Genomic DNA, 18,306 nt, shown 5'->3' with positions numbered 1-18,306 from the left:
TGAACTCCAGCAGTACCACAACAGAATCATGTCATGCTCACATACTGCTCTCACTTTCTCCTTTTCAACAGCAATACAGTTTCCATTCATTAAATTTCCAAGATATGCAAATCTAAATATTTTGGGAGGCCATTTTTCCTTTGGGCCCTCTGCAGTCTACTCAGTGATTGGACTGAATAGGTTTTAACTGTGATTTTGTTCGGCTGATATTCTGCTGTCCAATTCAAACAGTGCTAACCTTGGACTAACCTTCTATTCTATTTTTAAGTTTCAACACTAGCTTTGCTAAACCAACATGCCTGTTAATTCCAGCTTGTTTACTGTGCACTTGGCACTGAAACAGGAACCTGTTTTTCTTTATGCTCAACTTCCAATTTTGTTTACCAATGACTGGTCATATCTTACCTTCTTATTTAACTGTTATTTTACTGTTCAAGGACACCTCAACTCGAGTTATTAAAGGCAGGGATGTTTCTCATTTGTCTTTACAGCCAGTCTTGGGATTCAAGCCAGTGGCCTTCCATTCCCACACAATCTTGTGTTTCTCTCTGAATCCCAGCAGTTCTGTACTTACAGCTACAGTTTCGTCCATCAGTGTTCAAAGTGTAGTGGGAGGCACAGCGGCACTGGGCACCAGCGGGTGTGGCGAGGCAAAGGTGGGCACAGTTGCCGTTGTTATGTGAGCACTCGTTGGTACCCTCCTGACGGGACGAGTGGAACACCAGGATGTCCAGCATCAACTCCAACTGGCCCTGAAGACACAGTGATGTAACAGTGGTAACAGTCAGTATCTCTGCACTGAGTATACAGTATTGTGACTGTCTGATATTTTTAGCGATCATTTTAATAGCAAAAATGCCCCCTGTCAAGGTATAAAGCATGTCCCAAAAAGCGATCATTTTAATAGCAAAAATGCCCCCTGTCAAGGTATAAAGCATGTCCCAAAAAGTTAATGAAAGGGAGCACCAACAGTAAAATCAAACATTTGGGTTACTGAATTTGCTGACAATTCACCCATAAATTAAACTGGTTCCATACCTGCAGCACCACAGTACGGTTGAGTCCGCTGCGTTTGTCTGCCCGTTCAATACTTCGCAGGTTAAAATCAGTCCAGTAGATAAAATCCCGGTACTGAGTCAGACCAAAGGGGTGAGGGAGGTCGTCTACTATGATCTCCCTCTGAAGACCTGCAGAAGATCAACAACATCAATACAACTATTCATCTTGTCAACTACAGCAATGTCATCATGCCAGCATCATGGCAGCATGAAATTGCACTCCTTGGTGGGTGTCTAAACCAATACTGCCAACTACATCATTTATTTGATGAATGGATTTCCACTTTGGATGTATCGTATATTGCCATTAAACCATTAAGCAATCTTTAGTCAAGGTTCACTTAGCAGACCATGAGATGCAGTTTCAAGTCCAGAAAGATTCTCTCTATTCAGCAATAAAAATCAACATGTTTAAGAAAGAAAGAGTCTAATTTATTCATTTTGTCCCTCTCCTCATGATCTCACAAGCGGCTGGGTGTAGGTCAATATTTTAGTTTGAGAAAATCTAATATCTGCTGGACAATTTGTAAGACTGTCTTCATTAGGTAATACAGCTGTGTGCCATCAGTAGCAGTAGCAGAAATTTCATGCCTATGAATAATGTGGCCAAGAGGGAACACAGACATAGACAACATAGAGAGTAAAATTAGTCTCAGTATAGACCTCCGATCCAGAGATGCTGTCTGCATTCTGAACTGAATTTTTTCCTAAATGTTGTTTTGTCTCAATGTTTTGAGGGGCTGTAGTGGAGACACTCTTCTTAAAGACTTTTGCAAAAAAAGGTAATTTTGAAATTGGTCTGTAATTGCTGCATTCTGATGGATTGAGGCTGGATTTTTTTAATGAGTGGTTGCACACAAACAGTCTTCACATATTCTGGGACGCAGCCAGAGGATAAAGAACTGTTAGATACTGAGAGCAACCGAGGGGCAGTCATTACTTCACAGAGAAATTTAGGAGGCATTACATCTACGAGGTGCACCACAGTGATCATAAGCTCATTTAGAGAGCGTGGCATGAATCTTAACATAAAATAGCATGGTTGGGGCAGGTGGCATCAATGAAAGAATCAGGGAGCCACAATTTTGGACTGTATCTCATTGTTTTTTTCATTGACAAAGTGTAAGACATTCCTCACTAGATGGCTTGCCCCAAGTCTACACCACACATCACATCAAGACGGCGGCAACACTGAGGTGACTGTCCTCCCATCTTGCCCACAAATTTCAAAGCGTCAAGCAGCAAGGGAGCAGCCAAATTTACTGTGCAGCATGTGGTTTTTCCTTTGATATGTGTGAATATTCCTGATCTAATTTTTCCATCAACAGAAATAGGGCAGAGTGTGTGTGCATAGTGTGTGTGTGACTCAGCAAGAGAGAGAGTGACAATTGAGAGCTGGTCTGATGTACAGTGTGGGTTACAGTTTGCGCATGAATAAACACTGCAGCTCCTCAACAACCAAGAAGTTCCCATGTCTTGCTTTCAGCTGCTGGGCAAAAGTACACAGTGGGATTACAAACTGGAGCGCTCTGCTCCACCTAGGTAGCAAACCTTGCATGTTGGTGCTTTCAATCATGCATGTGTCCAAGTCAGTCCAGTAGAGTCGATGGTCCACGTAGTCAATGGTCAGCCCATTGGCCCGGCCCACTTTATCCACCAGGGTCGTGATGGTGCTGCCATCCATGTACGCTCTGGCTATCCGCGGTCGCCCGCCCCACTCTGTCCAGTACATGTAGCTGTGGAGACAAAACACTATTTCAGGATGTGACACTGCATATGACATGTACAGTACCGATCTCTGTATGGTACATACTTATCAAACAGTGGTTGAGGTAGTTTCAGTATCGTTTTTTTTTTTTCTAACAGAATATTTATTGAATTGGATCATCTATTCCAGAAGGGGCACCTGTTTCCACTTTGTAACTTTTGTTTTGTTAAGTTCAACAGAAGACAACTTTGCTTTTATTATTTTTATTAACGTGTGAGCGTGGTATGTGATCATAAAATGACATCAGATGCCTCCAGGAAAGCGTGTTGACAGCTCTGGGCCATGACATCATCAGGACATCATCCAGTGAGTGACACGTGTTAGGGAATTTGACACGCTGGCACAGGTACTCATACAAACACACACACACGCAAAGACTCACACACACGTACACAGACTCACACAGAGGAAGATCGGAGTGTCTCAGGGTGGTTTGGCTGAGGATGAACAGTGAAATGTCAGCTTTGTTAACAAACAGGTTTAATAGAATCATCCCTCCGTCAGCTGGAGGTTACAGGGGAAAAGAGGTGGGATGCTGGCTGTTGTGCCAACATACCAGCACAATGACATTGCTACACTCCCACTACCTCAGATGGAGTGAAGAGACACGCCACATGAAGTCACTGGCACCAGCTCATACCCTTGAGAGATGCGGACCTCCAGTGTAAAACAGGTGTCCGATAGTGAATCACTTCCTTAGGGCTGCTCCACGAACTGTTCTCATTAACTGTTCAGCTGTTTGCAGCTGCAGCTTTGTAATGACATACACTGTATCTCACACAACACTGTCCATGCTGGAGGTGGAAAATTAAGAGCAATGAAAGAATACATGAGGGAAGTCAATCGACAAGGCTGTAGATGTTGCACAAATTAAATGCCATACAGGTTTAAAAAAAGAGCATAGTTCAAATCCTTACCCATTGGCTGGGTCCAGTGCGAGTGACCGCGGGTTGTCCAGTGAACGCGGGTTGTCAAGATCCTTACAGACCAGAACCTGCCGGTACTGGCCGTCCAGCCGAGCCACCTCGATACGGTTAGTGCCTGTATCAGCCCAGTAGATGTTACGACCCATCCAGTCGACTGCCATGCCCTCTGGGTAGTCCAGTCCGAACTCGATGACGTGTTCTACAGAGCTGCCATTCATGTATGCTCTGCTGATCGTCTGAGACAAAGAGAAAGGAGTGAAATGGGAGTGAGAGGAAAATAGAAAGACAACACAACTTGAGGTGAAAACCCCAAATTAATCTCAACAAATCTCAGCTTTCCTCTTAGGGAGGGAATCTGCTTTGATTTGATTTGATTCAATACAAATTCCTTCTCTCTGTGTCAGGATTTAATTCAAAATTGACGATGTTATTGACCTTATATGAAAACACACATTTTAAATACCATTTTGTAAATACAATTTTTAATTTAAATTCAAATTCAAACTCAAACTTCAGTCAATTTCTGCAGCCCAGCTCACCTTGGCCTGTATGTCTGTCCAGTATATTCTTCTTTCAGACACATCAAAGTCGAGAGCCGAGGCCTCTTTAACTCCGGTCAGAGGAATGGCCACGTCGTTGCTGTTGGTACCCAAAGAGATACTCCTGATGTTGTCCCTGAGGAAAAAACAGCATGACGATGTTTTTTTAATACACAGCTGCTTTCATTTTTGCCAAGTGAGTGCAAGTTAACCTCATCAACACTCATTTTTCCATTTTTCACACCCATTTATTCCTGTATGAGTAATAAAAAGGCAGGGCTGTAATCAAGACCACTTTAACTGAGACGGAGAGTCCAAGTGTTTTGTTTCTCGAGTGTTTTTGAGATTGAGTCAAGACCAAATCAAAATGGAAGTGAAACTAAGTCCAGACACGGACATTGAAAGAATTAAAGAAAGAGAAAGAGGGGCCATTCAATATCCCTCACTCTTTTGTCTTGCTGTTGTTCATGGTGGCAGTTAGCTATCATGAAACTTCAATCGCTCTGTGGACTTTGTGCTTTTAGAAAAGTCTGAAACGTGAAGAGAACTTGTCATTTGTTTTTAGCTTATATTTTCTAAACATATATGGACAACATTAATGCAAAGTACTCTAGAAGCCGTTAACAGGAACAGTGGAACGTCTTTTTAGCTCTACTGCAGGGTGACAGGTAGGTGTACCTGTTAGTGAAGAACAGGAAGGCCTCCGGCACCACACAGGTCTGGAGGTCTGAAAGGAGCTCCATCCCCATGGGACAGGCACAGCTGACAGCCTGCCGGCACCAGAAACACAGATGGCTGCATCCCCCGTTGTTCACTGCACAGCCATTTGTGCCTAGACACAGAGATTTAATATTTATGTCACACTGCATTCTACAAATATTTTCATTATTGCTCAGCATGTTCTACAGCTGACCTGTTACAAAACCACCTGAAAACCCATCCTCCTTACCGTACGTCTCTGTCACTTTAGTGGCCTTCAGCCCCATTAAGTCCGGCAGCTGATCGATGATGATCTCTCGTACTGCCGTTGCTTTGTGGACCCTCTCAATGCTGCGTCTCTGCCAGTCAGTCCAGTAGATGTAATCACCCAGGAGAGTAAAACCAAAGATATGGGGCAGCTTGTCCTCCAGCAGAGTCTGCCTGTTACTGCCGTCCACATTGATCACCTGAGATGGAAACAGACAGAGGACACAGAGAAACCTTCAGAGCTTTTCTTCAGCTAGAGTGCAGGTTTAAAATTCAGCCTTACTTTTGACTGTAACCTGCCGGCTATGGTAGAATATAATACATACAAGCATTGTGTGGAGAATAAAACATTAACCCGCAAAGGTAAAACAATGTCCAAAAGAATGTGGTGACAACTTCACTGAAGTGTCCTTGAGCAATACGTCAAATCCACCAACTCATAGTTGCTATTCTAAAGCTGACCCTGACCTTTGACTTCCCAGGGGAGTGGTCCATTTCCATCAAGGGAGTCATATAAGAGCACATATGATAGAGGTTGTGGGTAAAGAGGCTGGGAAAGTGGTGGAAAGGAAAGAGAGGAGCTGGAGGAAACAGGATGAAGGGAGATACTGACTGATGAGACAAAAGGCAGAAAACGGGGATGTTCACAGGAAGTTATGTGTCCAGAAATAACTGACATCTACAGAGCATGACAAAATAATGGAAACACCAGGTGAAAAGTGATTTTAAAAGGGACTTCCACCCATTTCAATGTCAACCTATTCCCGTCTTTGCCACCAGAGAGTTTCTGCGATGACCGGCTACAAGTTCAACTACAATCACATGAAGCACATGGTGGAGCAAGTGGGCCTGGTCTTTTTTTAGTAAGATGAAATGTTGGTGAAAATTGGGAGCTACAGTGTTTCAGTTTATTTGAGTGGGCCACCAAGGTATAAAAAAAGCATATTCTGGTGACCCATTTTGCATTTGCTCTGCAGAGAAAGAGAAAGCTTGTAAGCACACTTGGATGATCTCAGTTGAACAGATTCAAGTAGTTTGTGAGTAAAAAGTAAAATAAGCTGGAGCATTAAATACAATTAAAATGGTAAAATAAGAAACATAAAATCATTGAAACATTGAAATTGGGCAACGTATGCTTTTAGAAATATTTTCAACAGACACATTTAACCACCCATTCAATCTGAAATGGAACATCAGGAGGACCAAGAAAGTGCTGACATTTAGCTCTTTTCTGCCCTTCCTGAGAAAACAGCTGTTATCTACAAACCTGTTATCTATTACACATCTAAACCGCAAGAAGATAAAGAAAACAACCGCTCCGCTTTGACAACACAAACATAGCACACAGCAGCGACGCCACAGTGAAATGACACGGCGTTGTTGCTCCAGCTGTTGCTTTAAGTCCTGATTTGTAAAATATAGTGGAAACACAAGGAAGACTGGTGTTACGTCTTCCAGGATAATGTACACAGTTTTGAGATTCTTGTTTAATCACAGCTGACAGTAACAGACGAAGAGGCCACATTCTGTGAGACTGAAAGTGGCCTGCTGATGCACAGATTGCAAAATCACAGGCAAAACTCAGTGAAACACACAACACTAAAGCACATATACAACACCCAGTTTCTCAAAACCTGTTTCTGTATTCTGCGTGTGTGTGTGTGTGTGCATATCAGTTACAAGGCATCTATTACTAGGCTGTTGAAAACTGATACAGGCACCCCTGCCAACAAATCTCCTGCTGTGTGTGTGTGTGTGTGTGTGTGTGTGTGTGTGTGTGTGTGTGTGTGTGTGTGTGTGTGTGTGTGTCTCTACGCATTTCTACGGGCGGAAAGTGAGAGCTGCAATTGACAAGGCTGCAATTAGAACTCGGGTCCAGCCCTCCTCCTCACCGCCTGTGCTATTACTGGACTGCGTCGACTGAAATAGACACAAGCTTTTATTTTAGACACACTACAGTCATCTGCAGCCTGCGCGAGGGTGCGCGTTAGCGTGTGTGTGTGTCACACGCTGCCTTCGGTTCTTCAGTGTGCCATGCCAGAGATTTCACAAATGGGAAGAATTCTGTTGGAGAGTTTGCAACACTATATGTGTATGACAAACTGATAAATTAAAACTGAATGCTTGGGAATAGTTGAGTGCAGTACAGTGTATACAAGTGAGCCTGCGGCTGGTGGGATCTACTGGTCTGAGTGAGCCAGGATTAAGATGCTGAACAGGCTATTTTCCATGTTAAAGCTCACAGATTCCCACAAACGGTGAAATCACAGGCCAGTTTATGAAATGTAACAGCTGTTCATGTATTTTCTTTTCTTACTGTGGTCTGGGTTATGCAGCACTAGTACTAGACTTGAGGGTACAAGGCCATGGTCAGACTGACGCTAACATTGCACACAGGGCTCTGGCAACGCAATGCAGCATGATAATATCTTTCTCTAAAACCAGCATGGTTTCAGACTTCTAAATCACTGCCCAAATCTCCAGTTTATTCAGCATTTCAAATGGGTCTGTTGTTAGGCTCATTGACAGCTGCTCCTTTGTTGACCTTTGTTTGTGGGATTAAGAAAGGGGGCTAACTTGCTACCAAGCAAAACAGAGACAGAAACATGTCTGCTGCTTTGAATCATCTACAGTGGGTTTTCACATCAGAAATATTCACCACAAGAGCAGAGGTGACCTTTGGATGACTTGCTGGCAACTGAACTGTTACAAAGTATTTAAAACCCGATAAACTAAATAACTAGGCTTAATGTTTGCAAGTCATTTTACTTTTGCTCTGAGAAGTATGACTGTTCAGATAATATCACTATGTTAGAACAACCACCAGACTATGACATTGAGATAATGTGTTACCACACTGCTGTAGCCTGGAGGGCTGTGGGTGCTGCTGCGTACAGGAGTGTGGCGGTGTCTTTCAACATGTTTTCCAAATTGCAGTTTGTTCCCGTCAAGTTTCTATAATTTCTGATTCTTCCACTGTGGTCCCTGTTTCCAGACAAACAACACTTTACTTGTGGCCTTAGTCAGTTAGTCAGTTATTATGAAACCAAATAAAGTCTTAATCCACCACAGTTCATCTCTCAGGCAGTAAATGCACCGACGCTGCCAAGCTGTTCATCCTATATAGTATGTATAAACCCAGGTTCGCATCTTTTAATTGACTAATTGACAATATGAACGTAAGGACAGCACGTAATTAATGTGACTTCAAAAGTTTAGAAGTCCATGTGTGTCTCGGTGTGTGAATATGAGGTAGGGTGACAAAACGCAGTGGAGAAAATAAAGCAATAAATGACTGAAAAGAAATCTGGACACATTTGTATCTGTATAATTTCTTGAGAGAGGGGACGCACTGGCCACTGTCCCCATCCCCTGCCACTTTACACCACCATAAAACAGGCATGCAAGGCATTGAGGCAGCCTAGGAAGCAAACTGATGGTGGCCATGAAAGCCAAAACTGGACTGAGACAGGGCATGAAGACCAGGCCAACTTGGGTGTGAAGCTTTTAGTGCTTTCAGACTCCAGCAACAGGGTGGACTAGTGATTTAGCCATTTCCACAGTAAAGAGCTGTTTCATTTCAGGGCAGTTTCATTCTCGGGAGAAGTTGTCATTTCTTTGTTGATCATTTCGACACCAGCCAAGAGTGTTGTGGAATGTGGTACATTTCAGGCCTCATGCAAGAATGCACCTAAAGCAAATACACTGATGATGCATCCGATCCCATCAGACAAATGACACCAAGTCTTTGATGGAGACACTGTCACCTGCAAAGTTCACAAGAAGGAAACTGGGAGACGGCAGAAAAGAAGCATCACGGCACCTTGTTGCAGTACTCTGTCCTCTGCAAGAAGCACTCCATTTGTAAGTGTGCACAGTGTGATGTGGCACTGTGTCTTGTGGCCCACAGGAACTGCTTCAGTCAGTGGCACAGCAGCAAGGCATCACACGGTGGCACATAAAACATCAGGACTGTTTTCATTTGCACTGGATAAAACATTTATCTCTCTCATCTCTCTCTCTATATAGTTTGTGAAGCTCATTTTCGCTTGTGTATATTTTGATGCACATTTGCAACTGTTACTTTTCTCTCTATTTGTATGTAATTTGTAATATAGTTGAGTAATACTAGACAGTGGAACAGAAAGGAACATGTGAGCGTACCAAAATGAGCAGTTTAAGAGGAGAGCAGGGGACTAGAGAAAGAGAAACAAAAAAAAAGGAGTGAGAAAGTCACAGTAATGCATGGGTGCCTACAGACACTGACTCCTCTGTTCACACACACAAGCACGCACACACACATGCACACACACAATCACGCTTCCATCACCTTTGGGGACATTACATAACCTTACATTCATTTCCTGGACACTTAACCCAACCATAACCATAAGCACAACTTGCTTAACCCTAACCTTAACCTAACCTTAACACCAGTCTACAACCTAAAATGTAATGATTTATATTATGGGGACCTGCCTTTGGTCCTCCCAATGTGAGTAATACATGGGCACACACACAAACACACACGCAGGAAATAGTCCACTGCACTCCAATGTACTGCATTTCCACAAGAAAACAGTAGGAACTGATTGTGCAGAGGAATGGGTTTGGTAAGAGCTGGAACTGCTCCCGCAGTAATGGATTTCACACTGACTTCACAACAAACATTTGCTCAAGTGTACCACATGTTTTGATTTCATTTTGCCATCACGCAGTAAGTATTTTTGTGTTGCTATGAGCCAGAAGAAAATATGCAGGACAAAAAAAAAATTGCAGAATAACAAGAATTAGGGTTGTTGCTGTGATGAGCAGCAGTGTATGCAGCTATCTGTTTAGTGAATACTCATTTAAATATCCATTCAGAGGGTGGGGGTGAGCAAACAGAAAAAATAAACCATTCACTTTGATGGGCCTCTGATCCAAGGGAGGTTCCTGACCCCTCCACAAAAAACCTATTCATTTATCACTGTGACACAATTAGACATGGCCATCCCAGTGAAAAGATGGCAGAGAGACTCCCTTTCTCTGCCCTCTCCTCCTCTCTTGCTCGCTCTTTCTCTCCACTGGCTTTTTCAGGAAGAATTATGCTCTGGGAGAGTGATTTTTTTTCCCTCGTCTTTTTTTATTTTGGGTGTGAGAACGTCTCATTTCTTGATGGGCATGGGGAAAAAAGGACAAAAAGGCCAAAAGACAGCAAACAGAAAAGTAACAAAGGTCTCATCGGACACGCAGGGAGAAGTCGGACCGTCGCAGGACAGTTCGCATACGCTCACACACACGGATATTCCTTCATAAACATAATGAAACACGGAGGATGAATGGATTCACGCAGAAAACAGGAGGTTCGCACGGTGTTTCACCACGAACCCCCAAAAAACTCTCAACTACTTGCATTTTGGAGAATGAAAAATACCGCAAATGAACTTTGAACCTTGATTAACGGGCAATTACCAGAGATGGACAGTAAGGTGCTGAAGTTAGATAATGTACTTATGTCACATTGTGTATGTAACAGTAATGTACTTATTTTAAGCCATAATCTTTCCTAAATCTAACCAAGTGGTTTTGTTGCCTAAAAATAAACAAACTGCAACCATTTCACAACCTTAACGATGTGAGGACAAAGGTCCGTTGCTGATTCTCTCCAATAGTGATATATTATTGACCTATTCACTCATTCATTAACATACAAAGAGCACATAGCTACAAGCAAACTTCAGATATGCCATTCAAAACAATATAAGTTGACATTAAAAGCCCAGTATTTCCTCATTGTGCCAGCTGACATAAAGCCTGTATACGGGGAGGAAATAATAGATAACTTTTCCTGTGCACTCATCCTTTTTTTAAATTAGATTTTGTATAGTTGGACAAAATGTACAAGAAAACAGTCATTATAAACTGTGTGAGAATGGAGCAGGAGGAAATGAGCCTAATGAGCAGCTGCAGCAGAGAAGGAGCTGTCGGTGTGTCCGCCGCCCCAGGAGGTCAGAGCTCCATGTCCAGAGAGGTGACAGTCTGCACTCAGCTGACACTCGTCGTTATGGCTGAGAGTTAAGGTTAGCATTACTGCACCTTGGCATAGGCCAAAATAAAAGGCTGCATTTACCTTAGTTAATCACTGATTAGATGCACCACCTGGTCGATGCACGCCATGTGACCCAAATCAAACCCACCCACTCACATGTTGCATGCGACTAAAATGTTCACAGTGGATCGTCCGGCAGTGACTGCACTGCTGTTTTGTGTTCATAGACTTTTTATTTCATTTTTCTTAATTGTATGAGTTTTTTTTTTTTTTTTACTTTTCCTCTTTTCTGGGTAATTGTGGTCAGGCTATAGCGACGAAGATGGCTGCACATTTTTTAAAGCTTTTATGAATTGCATATTGATGCACAGTCTGCAAAAGTCCATCTACAGGGAAAGGATTATTGTTGGTTTGGTTGAGGGCTCGCTGACAGTGCTAATGCACATATAAAACATATTTTGCCTCTAAACTGCTGACATATTAATTACCTGACCCTTATCCAAAACTGTGCTGGCCCACAGTCAGAACACACACATACATAAACACACAGTGCTATCAGTTTCCTACAAAAGCAAGTAAAGAACATAAATACACCCTGGGAGTGTTTACTTGTGTGTATGTTTCATAATGGGAGCATTTCTCAAGAATGTGCAACCTGAGACTAACCAGCGTTTGACAGATGATACACTCAAGTCATCCTGTAATTCAAGAAGAAAATCGGTTGGTAATAATAGCAGCCACCACTGAGTTCCAGTTGCTTTTGCCTGTGGTTGTACCTATCTTTTTCTGCTCCGCTGTCCCCTTTAAATGCTAATAAGCTATAATTTAGAAGGACTTTCTGTTCTAAAAATTCATAGTAATTCCTGTCCTGTTTATAATTCAGAAGTCAAAAATAATATTTTGTGTTGTTTGTGCATGCTAATACTCTTTCAAACAGAACTTGCCATGTTCCCTGTTTTCCTGATTGGGTGCTATATGTCATGTTACCTTTAGAAAGTACCTTTTTGATTTAGTTGATTACATCTAATGGTTCTGTCCCAGTCTGTAGTGTGTGTTTTTCCTGAGAAAAGTAGTTGTGTCGACTTGATCTGAAAACAACCTGTGAAAATAGGGGAGGTGTGTGTCAGAGTTCAGAATGCAGTTTTACAATTTGTGAGGGGGGCGTGTTAAGGTGTTAAGTTGCTCTTTCAACACCACTGTGCACAGGTATAATATGTCTTCCTGATGTGGAAGTTGTTACTGGGAGTTGTCGTCTACATAGCCAGAAGAAATTATGTAATATATCAGCAAAGATACAACACAGGAAAATGGCTGAGTCTGATCAACCTGAGATTTAAGATGTGTACTGCACTACTGTAACACTTCACAATTAATCACATTAAAGCCCTGACCTCAACTCATTTCTCAAACTGATTAAAATCATAGACATCACAGAATGCATACATTATTATTACATCTGGAGGCAGTTTTATGTGAATCAACAGAAGGCCGATGCTCAAAATGGAACAGAATCAACAACTTAATGTCACTCAGATTCAAAATAATGAACCAACCCCTGCTAACTCCAGCTATCTCTAGTCATCAAAACACCTTGCCGACACTGACATGTGTGCCTGATTCCACTGTCTGGAACATTTGACTATAGGAGAGGAGTGAGGACACACGCACGGATGATACAAGCAGGGTTTTCCATGGTGACACAAACATGAAAACAATATGAGGCTACTCATTTTTGGTGAAATGGAAGTCGTCACTACATTGACTTGTGTGATTCCAGTGTGTAATTTCTAGTGAGAAACATGCTGTCTTCACTTACAGTCAAAGACTAGATTTGTGGGGTCACAGTGACTTTGACCTTTGACGTTCAACCACCGAAAACTAATGGTTTCATCCTTGAGCCCAAGTTAACATTTGCACCAAATCTGAAAAAATTCCCTCGAGGCGTTCTTGAGATATCGTGTTCACAAGAATGGGACAGACAGGCAGACAACCCGAAAACATAATGCCTCCGGCCACTGCTGTCGCCGGCATGGAGGCGTAATAAGTTGACCCGAGCATTCACTGTGTGTCTTATCCACATGGGACACACTAGAAACAAACACACACAGCTGTGGGCTAGTAGCTGCTATTGCTTACTCACCACAACAGTGCTTACATCTGACCACAATATTACCATTCTAATGGGATACATAAGATCAGCCGCAACACACACACACAGATGTGGGCCAAAGGCTGAGCTCCCAGAGGAAATGAGACATGCAGCTACTGTCACTTTGTGGTAACAGGGATGGAGGAGCACATACAGCAGAGAGACAGAGAGAGGGATACCGCACGGAAGAAACAGGGAGGGGAGAGAGCTGGCTGTGGAAACTCTGAGCAACAACAGGTGTTATTTCACTTCACCTGAGAGCCAGTCACACAGAAAGCTCAATAAGGATTTATGGAAACACGCAGTGTCAGAGGGGCAATCAATCAGACATCAGGTCATGGCCAGGAAAAACTCCAAACTTCAGTCTCAGAACTGAAGTATGTTGTCTGATACCAGAGTTCAGCATGTTCATGGGGTGGCACTATCTGTTAAACCTGGATCACATTGTGCACTCCAACACAAATCCTGCAATTTATACTAGATCTGTGAAGCTTTTAACGTTCCATTTTTGTTGAACTGAGACGCACTGACTCGGTTCTGGGGTAATTATGTTGTAAATGCAGGCTTCACCAGCAACACACCCCGACAACACTGTTTGAGATTGCCTGCAGTAATGGACAGTATAAACAATCTTGGCTGGACTTGATCTGACTTGCCTTTGAATTTCAATCAGCCGGCTTTTGTTGTGTCGAGCACTAACATCTAACCCTCTTCATTGTCAGTATACCTTCCATATCAGCGCCGTAGTACATTACACGCTTGTCGTGCTGCATGCTGTATTACTACTGCTTTAAGTGAATTATGAAGCATAGCTAGCCGTAAGGTTATCTTAAAATATGTTCATGTTTGAGGGAGTGGTGCATTATTTTTCTAGAACCGGATGGGTTCACTTGGATTCCTCTATGTACACTGAAGGTTTTTCTGAGAAATACAGTTTTTAAATGGAAGCTTGACCTAAGATGACCCACAGGCTCGGGATCAGGATCAGGGCTGATTGAGGCATTTTTAATAGACTTGGTGTTGGCTTTTTTAAGTGTAGAGCCTAGGAGGCGTATTTTGATCTTGGCCTGAGATATCTGGCTATTCTTCAGGTTTTACCTCTCACACACAACCCTGTCTTATCCGTGAGATCACTTAGACACATTTTATAGGATAACAGACTGTTTGGCTGTAAAGATTTTGATGACACTGTGGATGTCATCCAGCTCATATAAAATTCAGCTTCAGGGTTCTGGAGGCTTCATAAATGTCTTCTTTGTCATCTTCATCAAACTTCTGGCTGACTGAATGTGCTGCACCAAAGGCGTTTGCTAGTCTCTACAAGAGGGGAGGAGGCATAATATATGATATCAAATTGAGAGCATGATTTGTTTTCTCCCTGGCCCCTCCCAAACTCCATTGTAAAGACTGACTCATTCTTATTTTTTATTTGTATTACCTTTACTGTGCTCCAGGTATGTGAACTGTATCAACAGTACATTGCATCATGCTACACTGACAGATGTGTTAAAATATGGTCATTTTGAGCCGCTCTCACAAGGGCTGTTGGTTGAAAACTACAATCAAGCGTTGTTTTTTGTTCACGCTGCAAAATGTGGAGAATCTGTCCAAATCCTGTCCAAACCTTCCTACTACAGGAAAGCTTCACACTGACACTCTCTGTCCTGAGGAGTTATACAAAATATCATAGAAACCCAAGAAAAATCTACTGCAGAGCTTGTAAGCTGTCAAACACATCGAAAACATTTAACTATTTAAAAGCATTTTAAAAGAGCACGGAGGAAAACTGTCAGAAAAACAGAACTCGGCATTGGCAGATGCTCAATACTGAAAGTGTTGGAAAAGGTTCAAAGCCAAGAAAAGCTCATCTGAAAATAATGCACACACAGTCTAAACACGCCATATAAATCAAATACAATCCACACAGCATTTACCAGTGGAGCCAAATAAAGCTCCTAAAGCTTCACTTATAACAGTAGGACTAGTATCAATGTCAAATATTCATCAAGCATCTCCACCAAACTGGTTGGTCTGACTCACTAAGTTTGCTCGCAGGCAGCAAGCTCCTACTTCTTTGCCTGTCAGGGAGTAGGAGCTTATACGTGTGTGTTTGCCTGTCCTTGGCTGCCTGCTCTATTATTACCACTGCCAGTGTTTTAAAGAGAGGCTCCACCGTTTCACAAAGCCATCTCAAATCGTCTTTCACGGCCCTCACAGGGGATAAAGCATCAGGGCAGCACAGAGCCTCTCAGAGGCCAGCGTCCACACAAAACTTCATTTCAATCTTTTATCTAATTGATTCATCCAGCTATGCACCATTTGCCAGGCAGCTATTAAAGGCAGCGCAGACCGGAGCCAAATCACTGATCTTCACTGTTGCTTCAGGAAAAGCACTCAAAGGAAAAAAGTCAAGTTTGCTGTGTCAACATCTATATGTTACATTGGTAGATAAAGTGAGATCCTTTTCCCTCATGCCTTCGTCCTCTTCATATGTTCTAATGTTATTGTGCAAACCACATGTCCTACAGTTAGTCACATGTTCATACTGTCAAACTGACAGCATACACTATATTTATAGTTCACACATTCCAGCCACAGAGTCTCGGTCGTGTTATGTTAACCCCTAACCACCAGGTTTACTCTTATTCTGGCGTTCTGTTTTCATAGTCTGTGACACAGAGTATGTGTTAAAGTAAGTCATGAGCCACAACCATGGCAACAACGTGCATGACTGAATGTGTTCATCAGTTTAGCGTCCCCTCGAAACTTTGTTTTGTAACTTGGTTCCATTTTTTCTCTGCAGCTTGAAGCATTTCTGTTCTGTTTGCTTGTGTTTCTTTCTGGGGATTGGGCTGTTCTTCAGTGAGCAGCAGACCTTAGGTTTTACTCAATAATTTTACTAATAATCCCTCCTTTGAGAAAAATGCTGAAAAATCGGAGCACCTGGAACAAACCCTCTGAGGCAGGAAACACCTTCAGCTGCTCCTGCACTCTTAGAGGTTTCTCCTCTCTGAGGTTTTCTCAGAGCTCCTTAATTTCTTGCTGCAGGGTTTTGAGTCCTTGAAGTGAAGCTTCATGGAGTCTCCTCTCCATCCATCAGTTTCAGCATCAGCTCCTCGATCCGTTTCAGGATCTGAGCTCGATGGAGCTGCTGTTTCGGGTAGATACATAGTAACTGTTCTTCTTTTAGCTTGTTTTGGGGATTTTCTTTAATCTCCAAGAATTTAGCTGCTGGGCATCTTTTTTTTTTTTTTTTTTTTTTTTTGGTCTGTGTTATATTTTTCATTCAGGGCTCTGAGCATCTTAAGTGATGACTATTCTTTTTAAGGTAGATGACTTCCTCTTTGTGTTTCAGCTCCTCTTGCTGTCCAAGTGTCTCCTCCATCTCAGCAGGCTCCACCTGCTCCTGGATACACAAGCTTTGTTCAGTTTGGAGCTTTGTGTTGCGCTCCTGGATGTTTTGTCTCAGGTTTTCAGTCTGTTGCCTCATGGACTCCCTTTTTTCTTCAGTACATCAAACTTCAATGAATTTGATCTTTCAGAGCTATTTGTTCTGTGTTTGTTGGAGCGGGGTCTGGTCCTCCTCCTCTTCCCACACTTGACCAGATACCTCTCTAATCTGGTTTAGACCAGTTCAGAATGAAGTGTTAAGTGTTACATCTGGGCTTTCAGGCAAGCACACTAAGACAATATATGCTAACGTTACGGTAGTTAAGCTCTTTTTGAAAATAGATCCAAGCTCTTTGGGGCACGCAAAATAATGATTCTTAACTGTTTTCTCCAAACGGTGTTATAGCTGACATGACTGTGTGCCAGGCTTTTGTCTTCAACGTAACATCAACACTAATCACTTCATAGCATTGACTATATTGCATGTTAGTGATCTAACTTATACTAGTTTGTGCTTGCTGTGGCATCGAAAATATGACCAGATGAATGGAACATTAACTTTGAGCCTTCAATTGCACCTCCTCCAAATGTTTTAATTCAGGTAAGTAAAGCTGGGCTGAACTGCCATAATACAAACATAACCGTAATAACAAAGCTAAGAAAAACTGACACATGCAAAGGAAAAAGGAAAACAGGTAATGCTTTCACACTGGAGCTTCATTTTCAGATTCAAATCACACTTCTCTGCATATCATACTGTAGCCCTTTGTCATATTTTGGCCTGTTATGGTATTATGGGTTGCAGTTATTGATGGATAGTTTGTGATTCCAGACTTCTTTTTTTTTTTTTTAATAGCAGACTAAATAAATCCCTGGGTCAGGACTCAGTGTCTACTTCACAGGCGAGCTGAGAGGAAAATTTAAGTGTCTCAAAACTGTACTTAAATACTACTTAAGTAAGTGTACTTACTTAATTTTACATTGGTTACATTCCACCACAGACATTATGTCTCAGATGGTGCTGTACAGACTCAGTCCATTTAGCTGGACGGTCACAGAAACAAGACACAGGCAAGGAGACTGACTATTAAAACAAGGTGCAGGGCCTTAAGCAGGGGAAATTCCACCATACACACCTCCCTGTTCTCCACCTCATACACACACGCGCACACACGCACACGCACACACACCCTCACAAGCAGTTACCATATGGCTCCACAGTGTGATTGAATGGCTCTACGCATAGTCAATCTGCATAATCACAACAAAGCAGCCGTTTTGTGTGTGTGCGCAGCGCAAAGCAAAGCAACACATCAGTCAAAGCAGCTAACACTCTCACACACATTAACACGCACACACACACCCTTTCAAAAGGAGGGTGCCTGTGCGGTAACTTCAGAGGGTTTTTTTTTTCCACCGACGAGGGGGTGGGGCAGGAGGTTGCAAAGGGGGAGTCAGATTTCTTTAAAAAAGACTTGA

General features: G+C 42.4%; 1 protein-coding gene across 1 annotated transcript in view; it reads right to left on the bottom strand.

Annotated features, from left to right (window-relative positions):
- Nucleotides 1–18,306, bottom strand: part of lrp5 (low density lipoprotein receptor-related protein 5) — a 62,940-nt gene that overhangs the window by 12,138 nt on the left and 32,496 nt on the right. Inside the window, exons 12-18 of the mRNA XM_070972025.1 lie at nt 5,241–5,457; nt 4,970–5,123; nt 4,292–4,427; nt 3,744–3,988; nt 2,610–2,794; nt 1,039–1,187; nt 575–752 (exon numbers count right to left, since the gene is read on the bottom strand). Coding sequence (XP_070828126.1) covers nt 575–752; nt 1,039–1,187; nt 2,610–2,794; nt 3,744–3,988; nt 4,292–4,427; nt 4,970–5,123; nt 5,241–5,457 — 1,264 coding nt within the window. The remainder of the gene's footprint in view (nt 1–574; nt 753–1,038; nt 1,188–2,609; nt 2,795–3,743; nt 3,989–4,291; nt 4,428–4,969; nt 5,124–5,240; nt 5,458–18,306) is intronic.

This window comes from Chaetodon trifascialis, chromosome 10 (genome assembly GCF_039877785.1).
Source record: "Chaetodon trifascialis isolate fChaTrf1 chromosome 10, fChaTrf1.hap1, whole genome shotgun sequence".
Lineage (NCBI taxonomy): Eukaryota > Metazoa > Chordata > Actinopteri > Chaetodontiformes > Chaetodontidae > Chaetodon > Chaetodon trifascialis.
The sequence above is the reverse complement of the archived record's forward strand: the minus strand, read 5'-3'. Positions and strand labels throughout refer to the sequence as shown.